This window comes from Equus asinus, chromosome 23 (assembly GCF_041296235.1).
Source record: "Equus asinus isolate D_3611 breed Donkey chromosome 23, EquAss-T2T_v2, whole genome shotgun sequence".
NCBI classification, from domain to species: Eukaryota; Metazoa; Chordata; class Mammalia; order Perissodactyla; family Equidae; genus Equus; species Equus asinus.
Window position 1 is genome coordinate 23,210,442 of NC_091812.1, and position 25,647 is coordinate 23,236,088.

General features: G+C 44.7%; 1 protein-coding gene across 3 annotated transcripts in view; it reads left to right on the plus strand.

The window, feature by feature from the left end:
- The window catches only part of TLE1 (TLE family member 1, transcriptional corepressor), an 84,078-nt gene that overhangs the window by 35,944 nt on the left and 22,487 nt on the right, over positions 1-25,647 (plus strand). For all 3 annotated transcript variants that reach the window (XM_014835886.3, XM_014835887.3, XM_044767627.2), the window contains 7 exons: positions 4,302-4,506; positions 5,241-5,257; positions 17,270-17,386; positions 20,969-21,022; positions 21,463-21,615; positions 22,964-23,108; positions 24,147-24,337. In XM_014835886.3, coding sequence (XP_014691372.1) covers positions 4,302-4,506; positions 5,241-5,257; positions 17,270-17,386; positions 20,969-21,022; positions 21,463-21,615; positions 22,964-23,108; positions 24,147-24,337 — 882 coding nt within the window. The remainder of the gene's footprint in view (positions 1-4,301; positions 4,507-5,240; positions 5,258-17,269; positions 17,387-20,968; positions 21,023-21,462; positions 21,616-22,963; positions 23,109-24,146; positions 24,338-25,647) is intronic.

Genomic DNA, 25,647 nt, shown 5'->3' on the forward strand with positions numbered 1-25,647 from the left:
AAGTTTCTCTTTGTTTGATTTTGACATTGTCAGTGGAGTCAGCTCTAGGAAGCAGATGCTCATTTTTTGGGTCGTGACAAAATACTCGATGGTGATAAAGGGACAGTGAACAGTTGAATGTTGAAAAGTGTTTCTATTTTTTAAGTAACAATTTGGCAAGTCACTTGGTGTATACTAACATGAATCCTAATATAATGGGATGGAATTCCAGCTTCGATCCGGACTGAAATTTCTCAACCTCAATGCTATTGACATTTTGGGCTCATTAATTTTCTGTGGTGGGGTACTGTCCTGTGCATTGTATGGTGCTTAACAGTACCTCCCCCTCACACCCCAGGTGTGACAACCATAAATGTATGGACATTGCCAGATGTCTCAGGGGTGGGGAAAGGGGAATGTCAGAATTGCTCTATATGAGAACCACTGATCTAGAGCGATAGCTTGAGACACCAGCTATATTGCTTTAAACCACCATTGCTCATCAAAAATGCCTTTTCTGATAGCTTTATAAGCTGTTTTGCTTGTGCGTTCCGTGCTGTATCAATCTACAAGGCTTAACTTAATAAAACAAAAGTTTGCTAATTAGTGTAAGCTCATGGATGGGTGGATGGTTGAATTTTCCCACCCTTGGCTGTCATGTTGAGAAACGTTTTATGGTTTCCCCGATGATAACAGAGGACAGATGCATGGGAAGTCACGTAACTGGCAGAGCCATGGGGTTTTTTGAGGTTTTGCTGGCTGTATAGTAATGTCAATATCTCTTTTATCCTAAGATATGTTTTAAAGGAGCATTCTTGTTTTTTCTTTTGGTGAGGGTGGTGAGTACTAGATTGTCTTAGATAAGCCTTGTTGAGAAAAAATACTCTTCACACATGGGCAGGCGGGCTGCCTTTGGAGTCAGTTGTTCAACTCCCCTGGATGTGGGTCCTCTATTCATTTCAGTAAATGTTTTGTCTTAGAAATGACTGTTCTTATTGTTAAGCATCTTCTCAGAGAAGCCAGAGCTACCTCTTTTTAGGCTTGATTCTTCTTTATGAGCTTCCTTGGAAGAGAGATGAAGCTAAAGATATCCTCCTTTTTCAGATGTAGGCACAACGGTATCGGGAAGTGGGGATGTGGAGATAGCAACCATCAGTTGTAAATTTAAGAAGAGATTCCCATCTGTCACTGCTGCTAAGGTTGCATGGTGAAGGTGGGTTGTCTCTGGGAAAACGTCCCAATGTGAAGGTGGATTGTCTAGATATGTGGTATTGCATGCCCTTCAGAGCAACTCGTAGCCTGAGAAGGGAGAGAGACGTGAGGTCTTGGGTGGAGAAGGAGATTGCCCTCTTCCTTCCCCAGACGTGGGAGCACTCAGTCTGTAACTCCTTGGGAAGATGACTGGGCTGCTGGGGTCTCAGGAGAAATGCTGTTCTAGCTAGCAAAAGATTTGCAGTCATCCTTCTAGCTGTGAGTCCCATGGCAAGCCACTCTCTCATCTGTGAAATGAGAGCTCTGATGCCCACCCTCCCTGCCTCTGGTGTGTTCTGAGCTGAGGCCAGATAATGGACATGAAAATATTTTCTAGGAGCTCTGCGTGGCAAGATAAAGAAGTAGAATAGGAGGCAGCGAAATCCACCGTTTCCTGGATCCACAGCATCTTCAATAGTTGTGATCCATCCTGCTACCTACTGCTCCTTCCATTTTGATAGGATTTTGCTTTAAAAAGAGAAGCAGCTTTCAAGATGGCCGAGCTAAGGATGGAGGAACCCAGTTGCCTCTAGTAATCTTCAGGGGGCCTGGAAAGCTAGAGCAGGGTAGAGGTGGGAGTTACCCGTGACCAGTTAGGCTGTTGGATATCCCTATTGATCGTTATTAGCGTAAATGTTGAGTTTAACTGCAGGTCCACTTCACAGCTGTGGCAAAGCCCTTTTACTATATAAACTAGCCTTTCTTTTCAGTAATATATCAGAGAAAGCATTCCAGTTCATCTTTCTAAAAACTAACTCGGGTTTGGCAGAAAATCTACTTCCTTCTTCTGTATTGAAATGTCACCTGAGTATGCCTTTGCTCTGACACACAGTCCCACCTCTGAAGTCATCTTTTGGTGACCCCATTCTTGATTTTTTGGTGAGTGGGGGGGGGGGGCGTTCAGGGAGGGGTGAAAGGGTGGTGTCCTCCACCCTGTAGTTAAATTCCTTCCCCTCTGCTTAGCCTCTCTCATCTTCTTTTAATCAGTGCCGTGCATAATTACCCGCTGTGCTTGCTTGTGTATGCATCATTGCATTTCCCCCCCAGAAGCCGGACATAGCTCTTACTCTCCAAGTAATGATAGTAATTGCTGGTAGGGCAGACCTGTTCCTCATCCTTCTCCCTGCACATTTCTTATGGCAGGTGTCTAGTTCCTAATTAAGTGCTAATGAGCATGCCTAGTGGACCGTGATGGCGCTGCCAGCTTCTTCAGTTTTATGTCTTGCTATTGCCGAGCTCTTAAAAGGTGACAGAGCAAGAATTAGTGTCTTTGGGATGACAGGAAGGTGATTTTATGCATGAAGAAATGGTTATTATGATCTCCAGTGGTGAATGAGTAGTTGATAAATACTTTCCAAGAATACTATTAATGCTGCCCCCTCTGACCTTGCCCCCTTTTCCAGTTTCTCTAATTAGAACTGTGCTCTGTTTGGAAGGAATGGAAGTTTAAAGGGAAAGTTGGCTCCTAAAGATTTTTTAAAAGATGCTGGGAGTAGTGGAAAATTTACTGTAAAATGACTATGGACACCGATTTCTGCTTTTAAGATGCTGTTTTCTCTTGCTGTTGAGGGCAGGAAGCATGTTGAGGATTCAGTTAAAGATCATGGGTCTGGTGGAAAATACTGAAGATCTGGCGTGAACATTTAATATATTCAGTACACGCAAGGGGGTAATAAATAAAAAGAGTAATTGAGTCCCAGGGAAGTGAGCACAAATCAGAATCTTAAGAATTTTCTAACATTACACCTTAGAAATTGAGCTTTAATCGTTTTTACTATCTCATCAAAAATGAGTTTTATGTTGGACAGCTGAAATGCGGCCAGATTTATGGTGCAGGGGCCATTTCTTGGATACTTTTTCATTTCCTACAACATTCTCTTAAATATAATATATGAGAGCAACGATCCTTCTTCATGTGAACAGATTTATAACTTCTGGCTTGGGTTAAGTGATTAGAGGAAAAGCACCTGGGAACAAGGACTTGGGTCACCGTGGTAGAGTCCCACATGACTGGTGGGTGTTTTCGTCATCAAGGTTCTTGGTCTCTCTGGTCTCAGGGCGTTCCTCTCTGACAGTGAAAAGGTGGGTTTCGAGTGTGCGGCTCAGGAGAAAGGCAGGGATAAACAAAGCTTCATCTCTGAGGTTTCTTCCAGCTCTTGCCCACAGGGTTCCCTGTGGCCTCCCTCTGCCTGTGGCAGGACAGTGACTGGAGCACAGCCATAAGGGTCTTTCCTACGTTGCCTCCTCTCCCCTCCCGCCTCGTGGGAGAACCTTGGCAATTTACTCCACGCTGCAAGCCTTGATTTCTTCTGTGAAATGGGAAAATCAGTACTTCCTCACAGTTCTCTGAGGGTTTGATGAAACAAAGACAGAAGTGCCTGGGCGGGGGGGAGGTAGGGTGCATAAGAGAGGCTAGTTCTTCCGGCTTTCTGAATTCTGTTAATGAAAGATAATATTTTGGTTTTGTCTCATCATACCATTGTGGTAAGTTAATGTAAGAATGTTGGGGTGAACTGGAGTCACCTGATGACCAGTGACTCGTTGAGAATATAGTTACTGTCTGTAGGGTGCATGTCTTCGCCTACCCTCTTTTAACCTTTCTGAAATCAGGATGAGTCTTAAATCTGTGGCACCTGTGGTTCATCCCTGGAGGCACTTAGAGATGGAACTAACTAACATGTGAGTTGCTTACTAACTTAGCCTGGATTGCTAATAATAAACAGCTACACTCTCAGGGGGTGAGTTATGCCAGAAAGTGACATTGTAGATCTGAGGATTATATTTTAGGAAGATTATATCAGGTAACTGAGTAGGTGAAAGCTTTTGATGAACTGAAAGTGCTAATCACGTTTTCTCCCCTCTTTCCTCCCTCTGTCTCTCTCTTCACTGTCTTCGTGTGTATGTCGAACCTCCTGTTCTGTTTCCTCCATCCTTTCATGTCATGTCTGCTTTTCCCTGGATGCTGCCACCGCCACTGCCACCATCACCACCACCACCATCATCATCTCCTCCTCCTCTTCCTCCTCCTCCTTCTCTTCCTCCTCCTCTCTCACCACCACCACCACCAACAGCAGCAGCAGTTGCAAGCTCAGCATCTTTCTCATGGCCACGGACCTCCAGTCCCCCTAACGCCTCACCCTTCGGGACTGCAGCCTCCTGGAATCCCGCCCCTCGGCGGCAGCGCCGGCCTTCTGGCGCTGTCTAGTGCTCTGAGTGGGCAGTCTCACTTGGCAATAAAAGATGACAAGAAGCACCATGATGCAGAGCACCACAGAGGTGAGAGGCCAGGCAAGCCAGATTAGGACTTTGTCCTAACACTCATACAGTGCTGCAAAGTTGTGTGCACCGCTAAGGAAAGCCCCAACCTATACAGAGAGCAGACACTGAGCTAAGAGGAACTGTCGCAAAGCTGGGCCACTGAAACACAGTTCACCCTGGAAGCCTCCAGGGTTTAACGTGGGCATCTGTAGATTTCTCGATCTCTTTAGATTCCAGTCATCTTGACATCTTGGCAACTGCCTAGTTAATGCCAGTGGCCTGTACTATATTATGGAAAACTGTTAACTGCTTAATTGGGTAATTTTCAAAGAAAGTAATGTTGTTAAATGGGGCGAAATAAGAAGTTAAATTTGAAAGTGAATGTGTTCAAATGAAAGGTTTGATAATTGCATCTGTTACTACGTAGTTCCATAGGCTTTAATTCTAGTATGCATTAAATATTGGGCAAAATTGCACTTGACTAATTTTTTGAAGAAAAGTAATTTATTCTGTCAAGAAATAAAAAAATAGGCTTTGTGTATGGTTAAACTGTAAATCTTTATGTTTACAAAATACTGTAATTTTCAGGAAATCACTGTATTAGGAATGTGCAATGACTTATATAAATAAAAGCCATTTTTAAAACTTGTTTGGGGCTTGTGTTCTAATTATTCCCCCCTTTTTTTTATTTCTGTTCTTGCCTCTGTGTCTGAACGGGCATGTCTGTGCGTTTCTTGGTAACTTCGGAGCAGACAGAGAACCGGGCACGGTAAGTACTCGACCGCCTGCTGTCCATGAACACACCCCCCTCCTGCCCTGCCCCAACTGCCGCCTTCAAACACAGCCTCAGTCGTGCAGATCCTTCCCTCTCTCTGTCACCTCACTTTTTCTTTTTTCTAAAATATGACCATTTACCCCCCTCTTGTCTTTTTTTTAAAACTTTCGTTAGATGATTTCATGAAACTTTCATTTTATGAGAGGGACATGATTTGGGGGCAGACCTGTCTACTGTGATTATACACTTTGGAAATATACCTTGATCTGAATGTGCCCCAGACCCACTTTAAAAACGTTTATTAAAAGAATATGTTTATCATTGCATTTTGAGTCCAGGTTGCCTGTAGTTTAAGAGGTATTCATTTTTATCTTAAGTGAGTTTTATAGGCAAGAGGTCACGATCCACATGTGAAATTGGTTAGTAATGTGTTACTTCTACCTAAACCATTCATTATCCTCTGGGAAGGCATCTTAGTTGCTAGGTTTCCATATCTAGTTTTCTTTTCATAATTGTCCTTGGAGTGTGAACTTGAACTTAAATTTATTTTAGACCAAAGAACTGAGCGTCTGAGTAAGCTCTTAAGAATGAGGACTTTGAGTGGATCGGGGTTCTGTGCTTATAGAGCTCATCTTTTCACCAGCCTGTAGCTTGCCCATTTTACAGACTGCACGTCTGGTCAGTCCATGTGTCTGCCGGTTAGCTGTGGGAGATCTGTATCTAGAATGCGTCTCTCAGATGAGGCGGAGCAGTAGAGGGAGAAACTGGCCCCTTTTCGGCCAGGATAACCTACTGCCTCCTTCCCTCCTCTCATTTTTCCTTTCTCTCTGAACATGGCAGTGTTTTGACCATCTTAAATCTAAATATGGTAAAAAAAAAAAAAAAAAAAATGGGACACAACTTTTAAATGAGTCTGATACTCTTTAGTTCTGAGTTTGAGGGGTCCATCCGGAAATCTTTTCTGTTTGAAAAGTTGAGTGCACCCTCCTCCCCCTTCTGTAGAATAGTGGCTACATTTTAAATTCTCTTTGAGACAGATCTTGGAGTACTTTGTATCAGGCTGTGTTGGGTGGAATGGGTAATGGTGAAAGGATAGGGTAGCTAGTTTTAAAATTCTTGCACTCTTAAGTTTTCCCTGGAAAAGGTTGGGAGGAGAAGGAAGGGGAGGAGAGATTATAGCTAGGGAATGAAAGATCCTACTCCCGAAGCACGAACCTAAGAAAACCGATTTTCATTATGGAGGTGATCTTTATGTTTTGCTGTTTCAGCATCCTTGTGGATTGTCGTCTTTCCTCCCATGTTCATTCAGTAGAGTGTCAAGTTAAAAACCCTAATCTTGGACCAGAGAACAGAGACAGCAGGAGAAGGTGTTGGGAAGCCCATGTCTGTTAGTCAGCTGCACGTTTTAGTTTATTGAATTTGCTCTAGGATTGGGACTTGAACTTTTTGTTCTCAGTACTATCTTAAGTCACTCTGTATTTATTGAATACTTACTACATGTAAGGCAACATAGGAAATATACCTACAGTTAGGGAGAGGCAGGCACACATAGCACAGAACCTTTCTCCAAGAACCGAGGAAAGACGACAAACGTTCTAGACAGTTGTGGGAATGGGGCCATGGCCTGTATCTCTGAAATGCCCATGGCTGGAGTGAGTAGAGGTTTACAGCTTAAGCTCATACCTCTCTGTGTGTATTTCTGAGAGTCTAATACCCTCCTATTTGTGTTTTTAGTGAAAAATGTAAGCAAGAACTTAATTCCTTGGGCAAGTGAGGGTGGGCTGGAGGAAGGACCATGAGTTGTACCTTAAAGAAGTACAAAGTAGTTCTTGAATCTTAGGCCGCTGTGGATTGTATTTAAGTCCACGTGTTGAGTTAGCAGTTGATGAATTTTCAAGTCAGAATGCAGTGGCTACATTTCATAAACCAGTCTATAAAATCATGTAAACTGAATGGTTACTCGGTGTGTTATTTGCATGTCTCCTTTTTCACATCAAATTTTGACAAGCCTTAAGGAAAATTTCAGTAGATATTTTCAGAATAAGTATATATATTGTGTTTCCTGCCTGCTTATTACAGAAAACTCTCGGTGATGATGATATAAAATGGGAAAACTACACCAATTTGTGACCTAAACATTTAATTCAGTCTGTAGAGAGGAATTAAATTGTTCGCTGTCCATATAACTGGGATTTTGCTGCAGTCATACAGAATTAAGCAGCTCTTCAAACTTCGGGTAAAACTGAATATGAGAAGCAGTAGGTAATGAGATGATGTGTACTGTCAGTGCCTAAAATATTATATTGCGTATCTATTTAGTAAAGTGGTTTGAACTATGAAGTCAAATTCTACTTGGCAGATAAAGTCAGTTGATGGCTCTGTGCTGCTCCTTTTTCACCCACTAAGTGGTTGGGGCATTTGCTACAGGCTGGTGGTTTTCAAGCCTAATGGTCTCAGGATCTTTTAAAATTGTTGATGACCCCAAAGAACTTTTGGTTGTGTGGGTTATATGTTTTGAAATTTTCCTGGATTAGAAGTAAAACAGATTTTAAAATCACTTAAACAGATAAAGAGCTCCTTAATTTGTGTTAACATAAATAATATTATTAATGGAAAATAACTATTTTCCAAAACAAAAAATTGCGGTGGGAAGAGTGACTTTGTTTTGCACGTTTGCAAATAACTTAATACGTGGCTTAAAGTGGGTCGCCGGACTCTCATCAGCTTCTGCGTTCTGTCCTTTGCAATACATTCTTTTGGTTGAAGTGTAGAAAGAAAATTTACCCACATAGAGTTTTGTAAGGGTCTCTGGGAACCTAATGGGTCCTTGTACCAGACTCTTCCGTGTATAAGACTTAAGGAGTTCTGAAAAATTCCAGGCTGGTATAGTCTTATTTTCTCCTGCTCTTTCTATATTGATCAAACATATTATTTATATCAAGTGCAAAAATATCAAGTAGATGCAGAGGGAATGCAGGTGTGTATGAATTTTTAATCTGTGAGTCTAATTAAAACTGGTTGATAGATAGTTGGTGTTTATTTGTATTTAGTGTCAAAATTATTCCATTTGCTAGTTGAAGGTTTTATGGCAGGAAAATACATAAGCCTTAATGTGACCTGTTTAATGTAAACCCCAGGAAATGAAAGTACTAAGAACAGAGTGAAAATACGGACACTAGTTCCAAGTTTCTTGTTTCTGCAGGAGGTGAATGATAAAGCTAGTAACTTTTAGGAGGTTTATTTTGTTGTTTGGATGTTGATTTTAAATTGAGAATTGACTACTGTTTTTCTAATTCACAAAAGCTGCTTGTTTTACTATAAGCCTCCTTATCAGAGTGCTACCATTGAGCAGAGATATATGAAATGACCTAACAAGGGCCTTTATTTCTTTCATGGTAATAAAAACTTTAGATATTTTGATTAATTTAAAGGTGAAATTGCATTACATTTTGGCTGAAGGGAATATAATTTAAATAAGTCTGCTTGAAAGACCTGGGGTTAGAGAATTGACAAACCTAGTTGTATGGCTTTTAAGAAAATATGGTAGAAAGTGTGTTTAAATTCTCTTTATTTAACAAATATTTATTGGGCACTTACTGTGTGCCACCCACTGTCTGAGGCACTGCATAGACTGCTCCCGTTTTGCAGTGATGTCTTTCAGTGTCACAGTCAGATATTTCTTGAATGGACATCACCGGAATGCGTAACCCATGTGATTACTATTTGGAACATTCGGAAAAGGGAGGAGACCTGGGGGCGGGGGTGTCTGGGAGAGACCTCAGAGCAGAGGGTGTGAGAGTGTTGTGGGTTGATGATCTTTTGCATAATTCGGGGGAGAGATCATGACTTTGATCAAATTCTCAAAAGGGGTTCCTGGTCCGGCAGTCTAAGCACTGTTCATCTGTTTTAGAGCTCATAATGGTGCAACACCATCATCTTATCAACAAGATCCCAGGCTCAAGGAGGTTGGGTGCCCCTGGTCATATAGTTACTTGGTTAATGGCAGTCAAGACTTAGATCATGTCTTTCTGAGGGACCATGTTGTTACTCGTAACTTCTAAAATTACCAGAGGTTTGTGTTTGGAGCTTATTTAAAGTTTGTTGACAACTTTCACTTTATTTGATGTAAAGTGGTGTCTGTCTTTTGTTTTTCTTCTCTGGCTGTTCTCCTTGACTAGTTAATTGGCAGAGGTAGGACCAGATCCTAGTTAAGGACCACCCATCATTTTGTCTCAAAATGATCCAGTACTATAGAGCACAAGAAGGATATCAGACATGCGTCTTGCTATGGAGAATGCTTCACTGTTGACCTTTTTCTGAAATTTAATTTTTTTGAATATCACATTGTCAGTGGCTCTAGGACATGGCAGCATGGGGGTGATAGAAAGAACACCACTTTTGGACAACGACAGACCTCGTGAATTCTGGCTGCACAGGCCAGGTTTCTCATCCTTCTGAACCTTCCCTGACTCTCATCTGTAAAATGGGGAGAGTGGCTGCCTCACAGGTGAGGGTTGAGGGACCCCAACCAGGAAGTCATCTGTCATAGCAGAGCAAGCCTCAGGAATGTCCTCCCCATCTCCACCTGCAGAGACTACAAGAAGTGCATTCTTAGTCACACTCCAGGGGTTACGAGTGGTTTCCTAGCCTCTTTAAAATGTGAGGCAGTTGTGGAGGCCAGGGCCCATGTGACAGGGTAGCAGCTACTGATGTTTCTCAGTATGCTGGGACCATGACACTGATTGCAGCTGGTTAGGAACTTGGTCAGTCTCATAGTCATCAAATCTGGCCAAGATAAACCAGGACCAGGAGGAGGTATTTTCACCTGTTTGTGACTTTATCTTGATTTGGTGTATGACAAAGAATTGCCTGGTAATAAAGGACAAAGCTGAGATGAGTCACCTAAAATTTCAATATTTAGGCATAGTGGAAAACACTAAGTTTCTTAGGTAGTTGCCTCAGCAGATTTCCCTCTTGGCACAATTTAAAACTGTGTGCTTAAAAAAGCAGATCCTCTGGGAAAATGGGTGTCCCTGCTGTGAGGAGTGAGCCCCCGAAGGAGGGATAGCCTCGGCAGTTCTCAGTGTCCTGGGTGGAGGGGTCTGTTGTGGACGCCCTAACTCAGCAGGTGGATGTCAGGACTTGTGTGTAACTAGAAAAATGGTCAGGTTTTGTCTCCCTGTGATTACAGTGAAAATAGGGTACTTTTACCCTAAAAAACAAAAAAGCATGTGGAGAATATTTTCTCCCACTAAAACCGTTTTCAGATTTCAGTTTGTGTTTTGTAATTAGAAAACTCAATGCTTATCATTTAGAACAGGTTTTTAAAAATTTTATTTTCCTTTGGCCCCAGAATTATTTATTTATTTTTTTTTTCTGAGGAAGATTAGCCCTCAGCTAACATCTGCTGCCATTCGTCCTCTTTTTGCTGAGGAAGCCTGGCCCTGAGCTAATATCCGTGCCCATCTTCCTCTACTTTGTATGTGGGATGCCTGCGACAGCATGGCCTGCCAAGCGGTGCCATGTCTGCACCCGCGATCCGACCCGGCGAACCCCAGGCCTCCGAAGCGAAACGTGCTCACTTAACGACTGCGCCACCGGGCCTGCCCCACCAGAACTATGTTTATTATTCCCTCTGAAACGTGGTAAGCACGCGTCTCCGTCATTCTGGGGACAAGGAGATGTAAGTGCTGTCTGGTACTGAACACCTCACAGCCGAGGCCTGGCCCAGCATTTCTCATTTCGGGGCCTTTCTTGTGCTAGAAAGTATCTGGTTCATCAGGCTGGTGAACGAAGAGAGACAGCAACAGCTAAGGAGCCCGTCGAAAACATGCTTTTAAAAACTATTTGAAATGTAGATTTGATTTTTGCTGTGACCAAGGTCCTGACTGGAGGAATGAAGCTGTCAGTGTGCGTTTGTTTTATTTTGCTTTACCTGGAAAAGGTGAGTGGAAGGGCAATCCAGGAACTTAGTGAGTGACTCTGAAGGCATCCTGGTGGTTTAATGCTTCTTCCAGCCCAAATGCTCACTGCCTCTGTACGTCTCCTACAAGGCTACGTTCTTTCCGGGAGTTCTGACTGAGTCCCCCGTCTGTATCTGAGAGTGCTGAGTTCCTGGATCGAGGTGCAAGCCCACGCTGGTTCTTCCCATATTTTGCATTGAAACTGTGTGAAAAATAGACATGTTCCCTTCAGACCCGCTTCCCAGCCAGGGCTATGAGATGTGATATTTGCCGAGTGGGCACATTTCCACACATCTCCACTCTCATCCACTTTTCACCATGGACAAGTAGGGATCCTGCTAGTTTTATGGGTTAAAAATGCATTTGTCAAAATGTCAGGCAGAATGTATGAATGACCAATTGGACTGCAGCAAAAAGTACAACGCAGGGTGATGGCTTAATTGGTACCAGGTGTAGATGGAGCAGGCACGCAGATGTGATGGGGTGCGTCGTTACCTAATTGTTTTAATGTTCACCGAGAAGTTAATTGTCAGTGTAGAGTGTGCTAGCAAATTAGGTTCCCACTGCCTTAGTGTAACAGGATAAATGAGGTGTCACGAGTTTCCAATCTGTACCTCTGACACAAACACTTCTCCTGCGGGGAGGAGGAAGTTCCCGAGGGGAATCAGCTTGGCAGCTAAAGAAATCCATTTGAATAATGTGCATTATTTTCGCATTAGGGAAACCTGTCTGGCTTTTGCTGTCTCCATGGGCAGGTTTTCCTTTCAGATTTGCTGCTGGTGGCTTCAAGGTTTAAACGTGGTTGGCAGAAGAGTTGCTTTGAGGTCTCAGAATAGATGAAGGATCCATGAAGGCTCTGTAACGAGAATTCTGGTAGCACTGACGGGAACATTTCATTAAACTTGCTTTCTGTTGTATCTTCTGGAGTTTACCTTCCAAAATATCTCAGTGTACACGAACAGCCGTTACTGTTAAATTGCTAAAGAAGAGTAAAATTCTTAGAACAAGGGTGTGAGGACTGTTTTTATCTGTATTGAAGCTGCTGGGTCTCTGTATCAATCCTGAGTGGGTATTCAGAGCATGAAAAGAAACATGATTGTCCAGAATGGCTGGAAGAAAGGTAATACAGAGTCCAAATCTGGACGTTTTCTTTTGATTTGACTGAGTACTCTCTGAGCTTCAACAGGCTCTTTCACTTGCATGGTAAGCTCTTACATGAAGATATGGTTTAATAATTACATTGGGAAGTTTATTTCTACTTATAGAGAATATAGGTTCAAACACTGCCAACTCGCCAGTTAACTTGTACCCATCAAACTACAGCAGGGAATGGTTTTATAAAACGTGGTTCAGCCACATAGGAAACTGCTCTGGATTTGATGGCTCACGGAGCACACGCTGGTTATGATATTGGAAGATCTACCTTTTCTTTTCTCTTCTGACCAGCTCCTTGGCTCCCTCTCATAAGGTTGTTAACCATGACATCACTGATAGTGCAAGGAGAAGTGACCTTCAAGAAGCATATATTAATCATGGCGAACAATTCACTTGTTGTCAGTGCAGATGCCCACTGAGATTTTATGTTCTCAAAGGAACCTGGATTTTCTGAAGAGGAAAAGGCCCCTTCTTGTGGAGCATGTTTCTTCTGTTCTCACACCACATCCGGACATTCCATGTGATGTCTCTACGTATAAATGGAGAGGAAGGCGTGTTGGTTGGGTTAACAGGTCTTTCAGACACTCTGTCCTTCATATTGAACGTTCCGGGGCATCTTCTTTTCCTTAGAGACTGGTTAGGTATGTCTTTCCCTTTATTGTTTTACTTGGTTCTGAATCTATAAGCATGTGCAACACCTAAGTGTGGAAAATCATTGTGGTTTTAGAATTTTAGTCTTGTTTTGAAAACGTAGTGTGTTTTGATTTGCTCAGGTTTATAATATCTGCTGTGGGCTGTATAAAGCTCCTATTTTGAGTTCTTGTAGAAGACACAAATAAGAGGATTTTGTTTAGGTTTTGTATGTGTGTGTGTGAGGAAGATTGGCCCTGAGCTGATATCTATGCCATTCTTCCTCTATTTTGTATATGGCACACCGCTACAGCATGGCTTGACGAGCAGTTCAGTGCGTAAGTCCACGCCTGGCATCTGAACCTGCAAACCTTGGGCCACCAAAGTGGAGTGCACAAACTTAACCACTATGCCACCGGGCGGGCCCCTGTTTAGTTCTTAAGAAAACTTTGAAACAAAGGAAAACTTATGTACGGTCTGGAAATCCCAGTCCTCAGGACACTTGTAATAGAAGTCTGCATAATAATTATGGTTTGAAAAATTCTGGCGGATAGTTAAATTTTACCAGCTGCAAGGTGAAATAAAACATCACGTTTCTTGGGTAGACTTAGAGTGTATCAGTCAGTGGGCTAACACTCGTTCTCTGGCTGATCAAAGAACTCTGATTCACGATTGAATATTTATTTGGCAAATAAATATTTGAAAAATGAATTTTATTTGATGAATGCTGTTTGGTAGATTAAGATCTTTCAGAATATGGACTAGGGGAAGAGAAGTCTGGTGGCTTCTGTCCACGGTGATTGACATCACGGGAAACCAGTGCTGTAGGCAGCTGGTCTGCTTTGTTTTTCTCTGCTGAGCTCTTTTTTAGTGTGAATCTTGGAGGATGAATGGCAGAATTCATGACTGGAAAGGTAGGAATTTGGGACTGTTTTCAGGTCATTTTAAGGTAGGCTGTAAAAATTTTTTTTTTTTAATGTTTATGATTTTGGAATGATGGACATAGAGCCAAGTAAATCAAGGTATGTGTGTGTGTGACTGTGGTTGGGGGGATCAGAGAAAACATCAGCCATTATGATGTCACATTAGAATGTCAAGCTCAGTAGGGGCCAGTATGACTTTTAAGTGACAAGTATTTGGGGGCCAAGTATTTGGGGACAAGTCTTCAGTGTACATGGACTGAGTTTAAAAACCACTCTTCTGGGAGTGGAGGCACTTTGACTTAATCGGAAGAGCTTCTTGACTCTGGGCACATCGCCTCCCCTCTCTGGACATCCTCCAGATAAAATGAGGGGGATGAGGAGGATGAACAATGTCTTGTAGAGTCACTTTGGTCTCTTCAGAGATTTGGTTCTAATTATCTTCTGTGTTTACAATGCATGACTTTTTTCAATAACTTAAAGCCAAGCAACCTCAGTTTCATTCTTTCACCAACGGCACCTTCTTAAATGTTAATGTTAGATGTGATTCTATCTTATCCTGGTCCAAATCTAACAAATCAAGATAGAATCCTAAATTTTGAAGGATCCAAAGGATATTCAGTCAGTACCTCTCTTCATTCTTAAAATATGTATAAAATGGCTCATAATGACCATCAAAATGAACGTATTCCACCCCTGCGCCATGAGGGATATAAATTGGTTGTGAGGAAAACACACAGCACGAAGGGAAAGACTTCTGGGACCGTCAGATATCCAGTACTACCTGTGAAGTCACTTCTGGGTTTCTGGGGAGCACATGAGGGAACCACAAAGATTAGGGTCACCTGGGCAGTAATTAACCAAAATGGTGGTTGTTGCCAATGGTGAAGTTCATTAGGTTGCGACTCTGCTTAAGAACAACAAGGAAAGCAGTGTCTGGGCTGGAAGATGTTGGAGGCCACTGAACACAGAAAACTGGGTCCATGGGAAGAGGGTAAGACGAAGCAGTCCATTTTAGGTGGGGCAGGCTGCAGCTTGAGCCAGCAACCGCCTGGCTCCTGGTGGAGACTCTCCGAGGCCCTTCCAGCCCCACACTCTTTGCTGCCTTGTTTTGAATTCGTTTCACAGCATCAAAGGTAAGATGAGACGTTTTGTTCATAACATGTCTTAAGCCTGCCATTTGAATGGGGCCAGTTTTCAGATAGGCAGAGGTGCTGATTACTAGCCCTGTCCAATTTAGAGGAACTTTCCAGGCTTTTCAAAACCCATGCAGATTACAGGCGTCATTTAAGCTGCTCCGGTGGGAATCACAGTGGTGACTCCTGTCACCTCGGTGCGGAGGCCTGAAAGCTTGACAGGCTTACAGGTCCAGCTGTGGAAATGTTATTGTTTCTAACAGAAGTGGCTTGGTTTACTTTTATGTTCATAGTATTACTTGACATAATTAGCAAAGTAAGATCATTGGGAAGCTGTCTTTGATGGCTGAGTGGTCTGGATGTCCAGGAGGTGCGAAGATGACTATGTGGAGACAGACTTTAACTTTACAATTGCCAGTGGACCCTGACTGTTCGCCACATTCCTTCTGCTGGACACATGGGCGGATGTCAAGCTGAGTCCCATACAGCCCACCTTGGCCCTGCCCTTAAGGCATCTGCTCCGAGTCTGGAGGAGGAGACGTGGAGCTGATAGAATCTGTAACACAGACCAGTGTGCATGGACACTTTTTACACTTGAGCACAGCTGCTCTCCCCTCCAGCTCAGCTTTTCCAAGGGGCTGTTAGCACTTTGCAGGAGTTTTGTTGAGTCTCCTGCGTCCTGTCTCGCAGTGTGTCTGGGTCAGAGGGGTTAGTTTTTAGCAGACATTTACCGAGGTAATTAGTTCAGGGATCCAGCCAGCTCACCTTTCAGCCCCACACGCTGCGCTAAAGACATCACTCTGAGCGTCTCTATTGGATTGCGTTGGTCCTCTGCCCTGCCTTTGTGGAGGCCTCCTGGCATTTGTGTAGCTCGAATGGTCATGAATGAAAAGCTCAGCTCGCTTTGGTCAGTCCCTGAAGTGGGCAAAGAGGCTTCGGATTACCCTCTGGTCCCCAGTTTTGATTTCCTCCTGCGTGTGCTTGAGCTGGGAACGCTCCCACGGTGGGGTCCATGGTTTTCACGGGGCAGCTTCGAGAGCCGGCCACCTGGCTGATGACCTTAGGCTGGTTGGGAAGGGAGACCCAAGGCGTTTCAAAATGTGCCATAAAAGATTGGCTCCTGATACATACCGTTGCATTAGAGGTGGTCTAACTTGAACGTTACCCCAGCCCTTTCCTTTTTAAATTGTGGCAGGGAAAGGTAACATTGTCTCCTGGCTCTGGATGCCCCCCTCTCAGTTCTCCAGCATCATTCAGAAATTGGGGTTATCTGGGCTTTGTGAAAGGTCCATGCACAGCTCATTCAGCATTGTTCAAGGCAGTAACACATCACTGAACAAATTGCCCCCTTGCATATGCTAATCCCGCGCTTAAAAGAACTCACTGTAACTCGGGCTGATGCTTCAGCCCGAGGGGAGATGGGAAAGAAGGGATGTCAGATCATGTCATGTGACCCTCACATATCTAAAATGCCTATTTTCTTTGGGTCAACAGTTCGTACTCAGCACAGGCGAATGAAAGTATCCTGTGTGGTTTGGAGAAGATTAGTCCTTGTTCCTGCTTTTGTGTGTGGGAACTGGCCTGGCTGTTGAAGATTCACTGGCTGAAATTCCCACTTTGGGTCTTAAATTTCAGTGCTGTTGGCGAGGAACCCCAAATCTTATTTTCAACAATAAATTAAAAGAATTCAAAAGAGTTCCTTCATTGTCGGGGTGGAAAATGTGATTTTCCTTTTCGGAAAAGTTAATCCCACCTGCTGACTTCGTGTCTTTTTAGAGTGGCACACGCTGACTCTTACAGTCACAGAGTACGTCCAATAGAGTGCTCTCGGGTTTGCTCATAGGCCGTTCCATTCCTGACCAGGAAGGCGCAGTGGGAAAGAATGAAAACACATCCCCATATAAACAGCAAGCTACCATTTCTCTAACAGTAAATAGAACAGCTGAATGATTGAAAGTGAGTAGAGCCTGAAGGATCCACCAGGCTTTGGACGGTTTGATTGCATAGTGAGGGTCTCCCTTTTAAGTGCTTAAACCTCTCTAAATGTTTGCCATCAAAGTCTTCAGACGGGGCGAATTAAATGGAATGAAAGGCTGTGTAGGTATCACCTTACTAAAACAGCTATCACACCCAGGTTCGGTTTTCATGTGTACAGAGAGACTTGGGAAGAAATCTTTGATTAATCTTTTTTTTGTCTTGCAGAGTAATTCCCTCTTGGTCCCAGACAGTCTAAGAGGCACAGATAAACGCAGAAATGGGCCTGAATTTTCCAACGACATCAAAAAAAGAAAGGTGGATGATAAGGACTCCAGCCACTATGTAAGTAAATAAAGGACTTGAAATAATATTTGCTTGCTTACTTCTCACCTTCTGAGTGAGTATACAAGTGTACTCTGAGATCTTAGTGATAATTCCACATCCTTTAAAAGAATACTATAAAAAGGATACATTCTTACATTGTAGGATATTATTTCCCTCTAGAGCTGTAAATTATGCTTTTGCCAGGCTCGGTATTAAATTTTTGGCTTTCTGGCTTACTTATTCATAAGAGGGGTACAAAAATGCAGGGTTGGCTTTGTGGGTGCACACCTTGTACATTTGCACAGGTCCTGCTCTTAGAAAGACCCCCCTCACCCTTGATTTAATGGTTTGCTCTCAGCCATGTTCACATTCTCAATTTTTGAACAAGGGCCTACATTTTCATTTTGTCCCAGGCCTTGCCAGTGTGGTAGCCTGTCTTGCTAAAATAATCAGGATAAGAATAAGGTGTCACAAAATATCTTTTTGGATGCTATTGTGATAATATATTCAAATTCATATTAGGTCCCCCCCTTTTTTATTTTTCCCTGAGGAAGATTGGTCCTGGGGTAACATCTGTGCCAGTCTTCCTCTATTTTGTATGTGGGTCGCCGCCACAGCATGACCACCAACGAGCAGTATATATCTGCACCCGGGAACCCAACCCGGGCTGCTGAAGTGGAGAGCACCAAACTTAACCACTAGGCCAAGGGGCCAGCCCCTTGTATTAGCTCTTAAAGCAGAGTACATCCTCTTCCATAGAGAGCAGTTTAGTGTTGTGAGTCTGTGGTAAAAATGGAAGAAACACTGGAGGCATCTGGTTTAAACCCTGCAGATGAGATCACACGACTGGTGGATGGAGTGAGGACTCTTGACTCAGCTCTAGCTAAAACCATATTCACGAGGAGTGCAAACCAAGCCAAGTGGCCATTGGCTGTGGTCTCAGGGTCGTAAACATTGCAGCTGACAGATGACTTGGGGTTTCCTTGTGTGTCCCCGAGTGTCTATTTCAGGATAGATGCCTTCTGAGGAACAGTATGAGAGTAGAATGCTGAGTTAGGCCACTTCCTGTTGCTCCTGGAAGAAGTGTCTGCCTCTGGCTGGCTGGTGTACAGGCTGTGTGGAGGTTTAAACGCAGGCCTCTGTGCCTCCTGCTGGCTGGCTTAGGCCTGCAGCTAACAGTGGTGACACTTGTTGAGCAGCCACTCAGATTAGTGCCAGGTACTGTGTGCTTTTACATGGATTATTTCATGTAACTCTTAAAACAACCCTGTGAGTTTGGTACCATCACCTCCGTTTCATACATAAAGAAACTGAAGCACAGAGCTTCTAAGTGATGCGCCCACAGTCAGAGTCCATGGCAGAGCCTGGTGTCACTCTAACTGCAGAATCCACGCTCTTAATCACCATGCTCGGATTCCCCAGCCGAGGGCCCAGGACTGGATATTTTGCCAGAGGTCCTCAAATTGATCCACACTTTTGCACTGTAATAACATCCTGAGAACCCCACTTGTTGGTTCTCCCCACCCCTGCCCAAGCCTTTTTAGCACATGACATTTGCCTCTTATCTTTTGCCCAGAGCCAACTTCCCATGTAGGTACAGGTATGTGTGGATGGTGTCAGCTGTTAATAAGCTGGTCAGAAGGTCATGACATGCAGAAATTTGGACATTTGCCGATAATACAATCCCAAGTTGTTCTGCATGAGGCTCGTGGGCATACGTTACTTACTGGTGAGAGATGATACTCCATAGCTCTGCGTGACTGTTTTGTAACCCGCTTGTACGAGGTACGTCTAGTTGTAAAGGTGGTTGAAGGTTCCCGGGTGCAGATATATACTGCTCGTTGGTGGTCATGCTGTGGCGGTGACCCACATACAAGATAGAGGAAGACTGGCACAGATGTTACCCCAGGACCAATCTTCCTCGGGGAAAAGCAAAAAAGGGGGGGGGACCTACTATGAGACGATGTTGGAGAATCTGGGACAAAGGTCTCAGACCTTAGATCTTTGACGACAGGTGTCTACTCTGAGGGTTTGTATTTGCAGGAGAGTCCATTACTAAGCTAAGATTTAAATTGCAGAATACTTAAGGACTCACTTCATAGTTCCATTGTAATAAACAAATTTGCTACATTTTGCCAGTTTGGTTAATACACTACATTAACCATTAAATTTTTTTTTTTTTTTTCTGACAGAGAAACCCTTTTAGCTTATATTTATTTCACCAACACCACCCTTGAGTTCCTAACACCTGGAGGAAACATTTATGCTTTTCTATGGGCTTTACTAAGAGAAAACAAATTTTCTTTAGTATTAATTTTTTTATTGCATGAAAATATTTCTTTGAATAGAGTATTTTAAATTACCCAGGCTTCCTCATTGGTTGTAATTTTATGCTGTTACTAGTGAATTACATGGTGCCTTTATAACAGTGACAAAAGTACATGTAGTAACACATTACTGAAGAAAGAAATTTGTGTCTCCGACGTGTAATGCTCTCGTATGGTTAGAAAACACGTTCATGACATGAATTTAAAGTTGAGAGTAGCTTTCTAGCTGGACTTGGGGACCACGGAAAGCCAACCAGGAATATTTGCATTTGTGCTAATATTTCTCAAACATCACATGTGTATTCGTAATTTGACAACGACATCAGGAAAAGGATTGTTTAGATCATAAACTAGGGGCCTGCTTGTTTTGGAGAATTCGGGCCCATCGGGTTGTCCTGCTTTTTCCACCTGCCCATTGTATTACTCTGCACTGAAAGACACTAGGCCTTTTGGCTGAGAAATTAGACATTTTCAGTCTGCCCTGAACTGGATGCAGGCTGATGACATTATTAAATTGAACAGCTTTTCTGAACCTTTTTCAAACTCAATGCAACTTTAGAGAGTCTCTGATTAGCAAATTTTATGGCTTTATGAAGCGACAGTAAAAGCCGTGATGCAGGATGCTGGAGCCCTCCAGAGGTTCCATCCTGTCTTCCGTTTCTCTGTCCCAAAGATTCCGAGCTGATCGCCGAAGAGCTTTATGCTTAACGTGAGGGTAGACCTTGGTACCTTATTCCAGCCAATAGCTAGCTTTGTTGTTTAGTTTTTTGTTTGTTCTGTTTTATTTTTTGCAGTAATTAGCAGCCCCCTGGGAACATGGTTTAAGTTTGTCTCTATAATTACGAATTATCTATGAACACTAGATTTGTTGTCTGTCTTCAGGGTGATACACATAAGAGCAGTGACATGAAATTATGTACTTGGTTTGAAATCCAGCGGGAAAAGAGCTCTGCTCGAAGTACTTACGGACTTCAGATTGTAAGAGAGATAGCGCTGTTGCCGACTTGTCCTTACTACGTGCCAAGGGTTTTGCAACTTGACGTCACCTGTACGCAAGTTGGGGTTGTATAGCTGATATGTTACTGCAGCAGCATTCCTGCCCCAGGCTTTGCATGGCCCCAAGGCAGATGAGAAGGGGCCAGGCAGTCTGGAAGGGAGCCCACAGGCCATCCCAGGTCATATTTTTGCCCTGTCTGCTACCAAGAACTAGAGAAAAAGATTGAACTGGGCCTCAAACCCTTTAATAAATGGCGTTAAAATTTTTTTTCTCTAGGACAGCGATGGTGACAAAAGCGATGACAACTTAGTTGTGGATGTGTCTAATGAGGTAACCATCAAACTTTATTTTCAGAGTAGTTTGTGCGAGAAAGGAAGTGGAGCCATGGTGTTGTGGGTTCTTACGACTTCGTATGTTAAGAGCCTAATGGTTGTTCATGGACGGAGCAATAATGGCCTGACTCGAACTTCTATTTCGTTTAAAACCAATCTGTTGCCCTAGTCCTGTCCTCTCCAGTGTGCCCTCTAAGCAAAGTATTTGAGCATGAGAAGGGATCTGATTACTTGTAGGTTTTTTCTTTATGGTGTCTTCGTGGGTGTGTTTGCAAACACCATCCTGTTCATTCTAACAGTGTTGTGAGGGTGTATACCCCAAGCCCCCCAAATCTAAAAGGCTTTCAGCATGCTCCTTTAATTTAGAGAAGGAGTGTGGAAGTAGAGTGTCTATGCACTGTAAGCGGAACCCTGAAAACTTTGCTTATGCTTGTTAAGGACCCTTCTTCTCCACGAGCAAGCCCCGCCCACTCACCCCGGGAAAACGGAATCGACAAAAACCGCCTGCTAAAGAAGGATGCTTCCAGCAGCCCGGCGTCCACGGCCTCCTCGGGGAGCTCCACTTCCTTGAAATCCAAAGAAATGAGCTTGGTAGGTGGTAAGAACTGTCACTTGCCTATTGAGCAGTATTTCTTTTCCTTTGTGGACCACAGGACCCTAACATATCTGCGATGTGGGGGTTTTACTGATTGAGAGTTGTATTTTTAAATATTTCAAAGTGAAACTCATCCTTCTGCTCTTTGTCCCCACGCTGTGTTTACTTTTCCCCCTCCGTCATCTGTTTGAGGCTGTGATTAGAGAACAAGCCTCTGTGTCTGTTGCCTCTCACTTGGGGGATGTGTTCCTGGCTCAGGCTCTCTGAACTTCCCACTTGGCACACAGTTCAAACCTCTTAAGTCCTGAGAAGTCCTCATTGTCTTAAGCGTCCATTTCACCTGGCTTTAGGCAGACCCCTCCTGTCGGGGCTGATTGTGATTGGGTTGCTGGTCAGAATGGTGACCTACTGGAGGCAGCACCCAGGAAACCTGGAACTGGTAGAGGGAGGGGGGGTGACTCAGAACCTGTTCATCCTTTCAGTCATTCAGCAAACACTGTAGAATGTGTCAGCTCTTAACTCCAATAAGTTAGTCCTTACACAGTCCCCAGGCATTATCCCATTTCACTGATGGCGAGGAAAGCTTAAGGTTCTTGCCATGTTTCCACGGCCTGTCAGATCCAAGGCCAGAGGAGCTGGGGTCTCTCCAGCCCATGCTCTCTGCTACACCACAGCGCTTCTGACTGTGATTCTAGGCCAGGCAAGGTCGAGAGGCAGAAGAAGGCCTGTCCTTGTCTCGACCCCTGAAGGCCCCTGCACTAGTGGGTCCTCACTGGTTATGGAGGCAGGTGGGTGGTGACACTTAACTCCAAAGGGTTCTTTTTTCAGACACATCTCACAAAATGATAGGACTAGTTTAGGCTTTGGCCTCTGAGCTGCTGGTTTGCTTCTCATCAGATTGATGGCCCAGCTGTCTCACCGTGCATCTCAGTCCCACTGCCACTAAAAGGCAAGATGAGAAAAGGCAGCCTCCCTCTGGCATTCTTGGTACCCGGGACATTTGTTTCTGATGACCAGGAACTTTTCTCCGGGTGGTCATCATCCTAACTTGGCCTGGATCCAAAGTCCACAAGCCTGATGGAAAAATACTTTTTAAAATAAAATCTGCGGAGGAAGAAGTGTGATCATGTTCTGTGTCTCTAGCTCGAGTTTTAATTCTGGCAGGAAGAGGAAAGGTCAACATTTCTCGCTCGCAAGTTAATGCTGTCAACATTGTGTGGATTTATGGAAATTGGCTGAGGGAGTAGCTAGAAGGTGCCCAGTGTCCCAGCTGCTGTTGTGATAAATTGTGTAATATGGCTTGGATTAAAAATAATACTCATTTAATTTGTTTAATGATACCAGCATGAAAAAGCCAGCACGCCTGTTCTGAAATCCAGCACACCGACGCCTCGGAGCGACATGCCAACGCCGGGCACCAGCGCCACTCCAGGACTCCGTCCAGGCCTCGGCAAGCCTCCAGCCATGGACCCCCTCGTTAACCAAGCGGGTAGAGCATCGCCTCTTGCTGTGCTTTTTGTTTTTCCCTTTCCCAGCCTGATTCGTCGCCTGTTCATCTCGTGGTGCAGTTTCCCCGTGAATACGAAATGCACTTACTGCCTGTCTCCCTCCTTCCTGTCTCCGAGCAGCCATGATAAGAAACAGATGTTTGTCCTTGGGTTTCGGCAGCTGCACCCTGTTTGGTCTCCAACTATTTACATTTGGCTTTTCTTTTATTTCCAAATAATCCAAATCCTAGGGACTTCAATAAAGTTTCTGATAATTATTCCGCATGTAAGCTCCTTACCAAACTATTGTTGTGTGCCTGGGTTCACTAATGTTGGCTGACCCGGCTGGTCTGGCCGGCCGAGTGAGCCTTTTGCCTCCTTGAGTTGGCCGGGTTTCTGCCAGCGCATCCCTCAGGAACTGCGGGTCTCTCCTTCAGGAGAAACTGGGAGGGTTTCCCTGAGACTCCAGCCCGTGAATAAACTCGCACCGTTTCACTTAACCTTCCTCCCTGGGAAAGGAAAAAAGTAACTCCCTGGGCCCGGAGGAAAATCGGCCCCAGCATATTCCTCCTAAACCCGAGCTTTAGTTTTAGTAAACCCACACTCGGGTTTTCATTTGGAATTGGTACCAGGGAATGGAACGTCCAGACTGAGGGAGGAATCTTGGATTTTATCAAGAAAACTTGCTTATGAAGTTGTCAAAGTAAGCAGGTGGTGTCTATGCCTTGGTTTGCCTTCTGTGAGTCGCTCACAGTGATGCTCCTGCGTCTGCCTGCTTTCCCTGGCCGCCAAGTGTACAAGGAGGAAGCGTGTGGGCAGTGCTCCCCTGGGATCTGTTCTTTCCCCAATGGAGGTGAATTCTGCTATGAGGAAGAAGTGACCCTCTGTGTGAATTGGAGGTGATCACACCCCCATCCCCCAAGCCCTCCCCTCTTTCTCCTTCCCCCCTAAAGAAGGGCACTAAAGATGATCCTGGAACCGCCGGTCAGAGTGGACCTGAGCGGCCAGTCGAGTCACGTGCGGCTTGTGCTTCCTTGCAGCGGCCGGCCTGAGGACGCCCCTGGCGGTGCCCGGCCCGTACCCCGCGCCCTTCGGGATGGTGCCCCACGCCGGCATGAACGGCGAGCTGACCAGCCCCGGCGCCGCCTACGCCAGCCTCCACAACATGTCCCCGCAGATGAGCGCGGCCGCTGCCGCCGCCGCCGTGGTGGCCTATGGGCGCTCCCCGATGGTAGGGATGCGGGCTGGGGATGCGGGGCGCGGGTGGGGGGCAGCCCCCACGCCTTGGAGCAACGACCCGGTGTCCCTGGCCGCTGCCATCATCCACATGCCGCCGCATTAAGTTGGGGCCAGTCGCTTTTTGTTTTTGTGTGGATGAAAAAAGGCAGTGTTTGGGAGCGACCTCAGCGGGTCGGGGGACATCTGGTTTTCTCCCACCAAAGCAGATTTTTTTTGGTGCGGGGAGGCGATGGAATGACTCAAGGAGCTCACAGGAGCTTTTTCATTCGTTTTCTTTTATTCTGTTTAATTCTTAGGAAAACATTCGAGGAGCTGTAGTTTTCTTTTCGTGCCTGTAGCATTCCTTAAACCCAGCAGCATGGCTTAGGTGTGAGAAGTGGTCTCTGTGCAGGAGGCAGGAACACAGAGGAGCTGAAACCTTGGGGCAGGGGCTCCTTTTCTCACCTTGCCTTCCGTCACTGTGGAAATGGCCTCATTTTTGACGGGGAAGCTATGAAACTGCACGGGAAGGGTAAAATTGACAGGACTCATAACCCATAGCAAAGGAGAGTCCCCCAGTCATTTCTCTCCGCTGTTTGCAGTATGTCACGTGCATTTCTGTCCTCTCCCAGTTTCAGATAGCATTACCTCCAATCACTTGGTGGGATACTACAGTTCGTTGTTTTCCCTTATGTTGCACTGGTTAGAAAGGCTGTGCAGTGGAGGGCAAGACCGTTGACAGCAAAGTGGGCAGCTGAGGGCCTGGATGCCGTCAGCAGGGGGCTCAAACTCAGTGTGAAGCCTTGAGCATTCACTTAGACCAGTGGGATGAAACTGGGGGCAAATTTGCTCCCTAGGGACATTTGGGGATAGCTGGAGACACTTTTTCACAACTAGGGGATGCTATTAAGGGTGGAGGCCAGGAATGCTGCTAAACACCCCACCAGGCCCAGGACAGCCCCTCCCCCAAAGACCTGTCCGCCTGAAGCATGGACAGTGCCAGGGTTGAGAAATCCTGAGTCCGACAGCGTACGCCCTGTACCTGTTCGGGCGAGGCAGAACATGCTGAGCACAGGGGAGTATTGGCGTGGGCAGCGGGTCCTCAGTGCCAGAGCTCACACTCCATCCCTCCGCCCATGGCAAGAAGTATGTTTTGTGGTGTTTAGAGGTGGTTCTGTTGCTTCTTATAAGTTTTCAGTCTGAAAAATGCCAGCACATGTTACTGTTTCTGTTTCTGTTTCTGTTGCTTTGGGGATCTGTGAGTTTCCAGGGAAGTCTTTAGAGATGTTCACAAGGGGCCTGCTCTGCGTCCCTGGAGTCTGC